Source organism: Hordeum vulgare, chromosome 3H (assembly GCF_904849725.1).
Source record: "Hordeum vulgare subsp. vulgare chromosome 3H, MorexV3_pseudomolecules_assembly, whole genome shotgun sequence".
NCBI classification, from domain to species: domain Eukaryota; kingdom Viridiplantae; phylum Streptophyta; class Magnoliopsida; order Poales; family Poaceae; genus Hordeum; species Hordeum vulgare.
The window spans coordinates 47740334-47746367 of record NC_058520.1 but is presented as its reverse complement, the minus strand read 5'-3'; the positions used below and the strand labels follow the sequence as shown (position 1 = coordinate 47746367).

Below are 6034 nucleotides of genomic sequence, written 5' to 3'. Positions count from 1 at the left end.
CACGGCGGGGCATGCGGGACCGTGCTCGGGCAACGCTCGAGAGGAGGAGGGAGCCGACGGCTCGCTCGGGCAGAGGCTCCAGGCGGCGCGGAGGTGCAGGCGCGGTGGCCCTGCTCCGACGAGGCCAGCCGGTGCAGGCGATGGCAAGCGGCGGCGCGGTCTCAGGCAGAGACGCTTGGGAGGAGCTGCAGAAAACTGTTCCTGAAACAACAACATTGTTTCAGAAAAACAGTCACAGCTTACGCAGATCGGACGGTCGCCGAGCCGGCGGACGAGACAGCGCGATCGGCCGGTTGAACACAATCTTTTCCCTAATTTTTTTCCCTTTTGACTAAAACTTTTGACACCTTCCATTAGTTAACCCCTTCACTGGTGCATGCTAATTAGCATTAATATTCATATATGGTCAAGGATCCCAGTTTTTTGAGATAAAAGGCGGGGACCACTAGCCATATTACCTTGAGAACTAGGGCTATGTGTGCTTATTACACCCGTTACACTCAAGCGACAAGAATAACAAACGTTGGTACACAAGACAGTTTGCTTAACTTCTTCCACAGCGTTACAACAGACACGGCATATATGTATAGACAGATACGACTTGCAGCAGCGGCAAGAACAGCGACAGACAACAACAGCGCCGCAGCATCCTGCGATATTACGTTTTATTCCTGCAAAATTGATCTCCGCCCCATTAACGATAGCTGCGGTAGACAGGGGTGTACATGCAGCTCTCCGCATATTTCTCCAGATCTCTCGGCCGCGGCAGGCGAGTCGCCAAGCCTGCAGAAAAGAGTTGAGCAATGTCAAGAACAGGTATACCATGAGGGCCTGGCAGGGACAAGGAGTGTCGACAGGAACATACCGAGTTCATAGGCTTTTGCAGCCACGCTAGCAGCAATGAGGGCAGATATCTTTCTGATGTTGGTGAAGGGTGGGAAGATGGATCCCTTGTCGAAGTTCTCCTGAGTGGCCTGTGCAGCCAGAGTTTCCGCTGTTTGAACACATGAAACATTGATAAGCCTCCCATAATACGATCAACATTCATGGTGGAAATGCTTGGCAGAGAGGCAGGCAGTGATGAACAAAATGTTCGTGAGAGGTACTTACAGGCAGCAAGAAGCATGTCCTCGTGTACGCGGATTGCTCCAGAGATCACAACACCAAGGCCAAATCCAGGGAAAATGTAAGCATTGTTTGCCTGTAGCGCATAGCCCAGACAATTAGGTATTAAGAACTTTCGTTTTGACCAAGCTAGACTTAATATCAGCAAGATTGTTCCTCACTGGAAAATATTAAAATGAGAAATACCTGGCCAGGCACATGAATCTTTCCATTGTGCTCCACAGGGTCAAACGGACTTCCACTGGCAAACACTGCACGTCCCTGCAATTGTGCAAATGCATTTGCATGTTTTAGTGAACCCCTTTTTTTTTGTGCCAATTATGATGCATTAGCTATCTTCCACTAATCTTTGTTGAATTTCATATGGTACATGACAGCAGTGATTTAATGAGTAACATCAAATGTTTTGACTTCCACAATTTGCAGCTAGATGCGTGCGCGTGCACATGCGTGTGTGTGTGTGTTGGGAAACTAACCTGAGTCCAGTTGTATGCCTCTTCAGCAGTACATTCGGAGTGCGATGTTGGATTTGACAGTGAGAAGATGACAGGTCTCTGCATTTACAATTTTAGATATCAGAAGTTATTCAACTGTCTGACTGATTCCAGGAAGTTACAAGTTGAACAACAATAATGTTCAAAATCCAAATTACCTCATTGAAAGAAGCCATAGCTTCAACAACTTCTTTTGTGAAAGCCCTGCCTACTCCAGAAGTTCCAATCAGCACTGTAGGTTTGATGGACTACAGAGATAACAGAAGAACTTCAGTAAGAGACAATAAAATACAACATTGACAGAACAATTTCCAGGGAAAGCATCAGTCGTTAATTGAATTTAATTCCTAAATGCACATAAAGAATGACTACCTCGATGGCATCTAACAAGGTTGTCACAGGTTCATGCTCATGTGCCCAAGATTTCTTGAATGGCTGAAGGGAGTCTTTTCTGGAATTAACAATCAAACCCTACATATAAAATAGAATAATATCGTGTCAGGCTGTCAGCTGCAGTGTTCAAAATAGTGTACTACCAACTCTCTTTGGTTTCATACCTTCGAATCCACCAGCCAAACCTTCTTGCGGCACTCTTCAATTGGAGCATTTGTCTATAAAGTGATCAAGAACAGCATGGCTTAGCTGTAGCATTGATATTAAAACTGTATACACCAAATTGACAATTTGAAAGCTTAAGATAGTTACCTGTTTCGAGATCTCAAGAGCAATGAGTTCTGCAATACCAGTTCCAGCCTGCAATAAAATGCACCACCAGATGTGTTCCAGATAATGCATCATAATTTAACTGTTCAGCAAAAGTTACACCATGAAGAGTTTTGACTAACCTCACCAGCACCAAGGAACAAATAGGTGTGCTCTGCTAGGGTTCCACCGACAACCTTCAGAGAAGATAGCAGACCTGCAAGGACCACAGATGCTGTTCCCTGCAATTAACACATTTTATATCAGCACAAAAGGCAACAAACTGAAAGGTAGCGAATTAGCAATACTGAGTAACAGAATAAGGATAGCATGTGATAAAACTGAGACAAGTAGTTTACCAACCTGGATATCATCATTGAAAACAAGATGACTCTTGCTATATTTTGCAAGCAAATCAAATGCATTGTGATTGGCAAAGTCTTCAAACTGACACAAAGGAAATTCAGTCTCAGTATTATTGTGATAAAAAAGTCAAAATGATCACCGTATAACAAAGAATTTACTAGGTATCTGAACTGACCTGGATGAGAACTTTTTCACCATATATTTGTTTAACAGCATCCATGAACTCTTCCATGAGCTCATGATACTCCTGCCATCAAGGACAATGGATAGATCAGATTTCAAGTGCTGGCTATTTGGGTAACGTCCTAGTTTCTCCAAGCAAAGTTTGCACATGTGCATACCTCTCCAGTAGCACGTCTTTGCCGAAGCCCGATGTAGAACTCATCGTTGAGCAATTGCTCATTGTTAGTACCAACATCAATTGTAATAGGCAAGCACTGCAAAGTAAACATTAAAAATATTGAAGTTGTTTGGTTGTTTTTGCAGCTTGTTGATAGCAAATATACTGGGGTAACTAAAGAAGACTACAACATATGTAAATACTTACAGCTGACGGGCGAACTCCTCCAAGGGCAGTGTACAGAGAAAGTTTGCCAACAGGAATTCCCATTCCCTATAGGATATCATTTCAACAATATATAAGCACAGTTCCTGAAGTAAGAAGCTAATTAGACAAGCATACCTGACAACCCAAATCTCCAAGCCCCAAAATGCGCTCACCATCAGTGACTACAATAACTTGAATGTTCCTCTCAGGCCAGTTCCTTAGCACGTCAAGAACCTTCCCCCTAGAATACATCTCCAATCAGTCCCAATGACAAACAAAACATAATTCTTGACAGTTTGATAAAAAGAAAAACTGGGCAGACATACTTGTCTCTCAAGCTGACGTACAGACCCTGTGGACGCCTAAATATGCTCCCATACTTCTGGCAGGCCTCACCTACAGTTGGTGTATAAACCACAGGGAGCAGCTCCTCCACGTTATCAATTAGAAGCTTGTAGAAAAGTCTCTCATTTCTCTCCTGAAATCACGCAGCATTGTTCAAAATTTTGCAATCAATAAATCATTTTAAATGTAATAAATTGACTATGTTGGTGGGATGTGGGTTTTATAAGATTTTCAACAAGGAATTCACTGCATTACATAGCCAATCTTACAAGAACAAATCCATAGTTCATAGAATTAACATGACTGATTGGGCTACCTGAAGGTCCATCATCGCCACATAGCGCTGCAACGGGACCTTGTACTGGCGAAGGTTGTGCATAATCTTCTTTACCTGCATGCACATTACGAAAACCTTAGAAAAAAGAAAACGATAATGATTTACAGCTTATTTTGGCTAGTGAAGGTTCCACATACTTGGAGATCCTGAGAGACAACTCCTGGAGGAAGAAGGCCACGCAGGTAGTGCGCGTCCCGCTCCCTCTCCGTAAAGGCCAGTCCCTTGTTGTGATGCGGATCTCTCAGAAGGGTGTAACCACTGTGGCACAAAAGGTCTATTAGCATTCGGTTTAACATAATCATCAAAACTTATCTGGTCCACTGCATCGAATCATGGTCGTTCATTGGCATGAAACAGTCTTCCAAACCAAATAAAAAAAATTACGGCAGTAAAGTTTATTTAAATCACCGCTGTCAATTGGGTGCTTGACTTTCCTTACTGAAGTTACCGTTCTCTGATTGCCTTTAGTTAACTAACAAAATTACATGCTACAGAGTACCGATTGCCATTCGCCTGTCGTTTCAGTATCAATTTGCAGTCGAATTTCGCTGTCAGGGGCAGTGGAGAAAACAAGACACACAAATATTGTTGTGGGCCAGATTATCTTTTTTGTCACATTAGAATATACTCCACCCACAAGAAAGCAAAAAATAGAAGAAACCAAACCAAATCAGAACAGACAATTCGTTGCTTCGCTCAACTACTCACAACCTACCCAAAATCCGCCCAGCGATAACCCAGATCGGCTCTAAATTATAACAACAGTAATGTTCTCTCCGCTAAAGTGGACCTGGAAATGTAAAAGTAGTAAACAAATACTAATTGAAATTTTAACGCGGCCAGCTGGGCGGCTCCAACAATAGCGGGTGACCCATACTTACTGGGTGCTAGGAAACAACAAAGGCCAGCTGAACTGGGCTGCGCCAGGAGGAGAAAGGGACAGTTACTTTCCGCTGCCGGACGCCCCACACGCGGAAATCTACTGCCGATTTCAGATTTGTTTCGGGTGATGCAAGCAAACGAGACACGCATACTGACTTGTAGGCACGTCAAAGTTCTGAAATGGACTAAAATATTAGTAGTAGTAGTATGTAGGAGTATTAGCTTAGGCGAAGCAGCACGCGGAGGAAACCGTAAAGCTAACCCCAAAATGGACCGATCCCCACCCAGATCGACGGACCCATCGAAACGTCCGCCCCACCCAGATCCAGCGCGCGGCGACCCGATCCGATCCGCGCCGCTCACCTCGCGACGGAGAAGGCCCATGGCGTGACGGGCAGCTCCTCCGTGGCCCTGTCCTCGCCGTACTTGTCCTCCACGCCGCCGCCCGCCGCGGCCACCTCCTTCTCGGCGGCCACCTCGGCGGTCTCGGCGGCCGACTCCATCGCCACCGCCTCGACCCTCTTGGGCTGCGCCGCGCGGACCGCCACCGCCGCGGCCCTCCTCCGCACCTCCAGGCAGCTCGTGCATCCGTCGCCGCGGGCCCCCGCGCCGCCTCCGCGCTTCCACTGCAGCGTCAGGCAAAACAACAAACAAACGAAGCTTACTTCCCCGCACAACATACAACATCCAGAGCAGCGTAGACGCGGTGCAATCGCACGGCTCGAGGCGAGAGCGAGAGAGCGGGGAGACGGTCGCGGGGTCGGTACCAGGGAGGCGGCGGGGGAGGCGGTGCGCGCGGACAGCATGGCTGCGGGTTCCGCGGGGAGCTCCAACGCGCGGTCGGGGTGGGTGGGTGGGTGGAGTCGAGTTGGTTGTCGTCGGCCTCGAGTTGGTTGTCGTCGGCCCCTGCGCGCGAGGGAGCGTGGAGGCTGGGGGAGGTGTGGGAGGGAGGTGGAGGAGGCGGGGGCGCTATAAAAGGGGGCGGGCCGAGGGCGCTTTGTATTTGGCGTCGGGCCGGTGGGCGCCACGCACCTGCGGCGGCGGAAATACTTTAATTCGTCGCGGTTGATTCTCGATCTGCCTCCCGTCTTGCATTTTACCTACATGGGGGTCGATGATGGTGGAGCTGGCCACGACGTACGGGGCCATTAAACCTTTTTCCAGCCAGAAACATAACGAGAAATTTCATTAAAATGACGTGCATTTGGTTGGCTTTCCAAAAATGATAGGAGCACG

General features: G+C 47.1%; 1 protein-coding gene across 2 annotated transcripts; it reads right to left on the bottom strand.

Annotated features, from left to right (window-relative positions):
• Positions 1 to 353: 353 nt before the first annotated feature.
• LOC123442914 (NADP-dependent malic enzyme, chloroplastic) lies at positions 354 to 5736 on the bottom strand. Of its 2 annotated transcripts, XM_045119094.1 has the most exons (20): positions 5566 to 5736; positions 5162 to 5424; positions 4054 to 4174; positions 3896 to 3970; positions 3561 to 3712; positions 3370 to 3475; positions 3235 to 3300; positions 3029 to 3124; positions 2863 to 2934; positions 2685 to 2768; positions 2465 to 2563; positions 2325 to 2372; positions 2177 to 2230; positions 1992 to 2090; positions 1778 to 1867; positions 1602 to 1679; positions 1312 to 1386; positions 1111 to 1201; positions 866 to 994; positions 354 to 783 (listed from the first exon to the last, which is right to left on the bottom strand). In XM_045119094.1, the coding sequence occupies exons 1-20, from the start codon at positions 5602 to 5604 to the stop codon at positions 695 to 697; spliced, it is 1926 nt and encodes a 641-aa protein (XP_044975029.1). In that variant the 5' UTR covers positions 5605 to 5736; the 3' UTR covers positions 354 to 694. The 2 variants fall into 2 exon arrangements, with proteins under 2 accessions (XP_044975029.1, XP_044975028.1); XM_045119093.1 differs by having other exon boundaries at positions 5162 to 5619.
• Between the last annotated feature and the right edge of the window lie 298 nt (positions 5737 to 6034).

What these genes read in the sequence shown, in the direction of transcription:
- LOC123442914 (XM_045119093.1), bottom strand. Translation starts at nt 5,604, where the DNA reads ATGCTGTCCGCGCGCACCGCCTCCCCCGCCGCCTCCCTGGTACCGACC. An exon ending in CCTTGTTAGATGCCATCGAG is followed by an intron (nt 1,868 to 1,991) that starts GTAGTCATTCTT and finishes TTATCTCTGTAG; the next exon opens with TCCATCAAACCTACAGTGCT. An exon ending in AGGCATACAACTGGACTCAG is followed by an intron (nt 1,387 to 1,601) that starts GTTAGTTTCCCA and finishes GCACAATTGCAG; the next exon opens with GGACGTGCAGTGTTTGCCAG.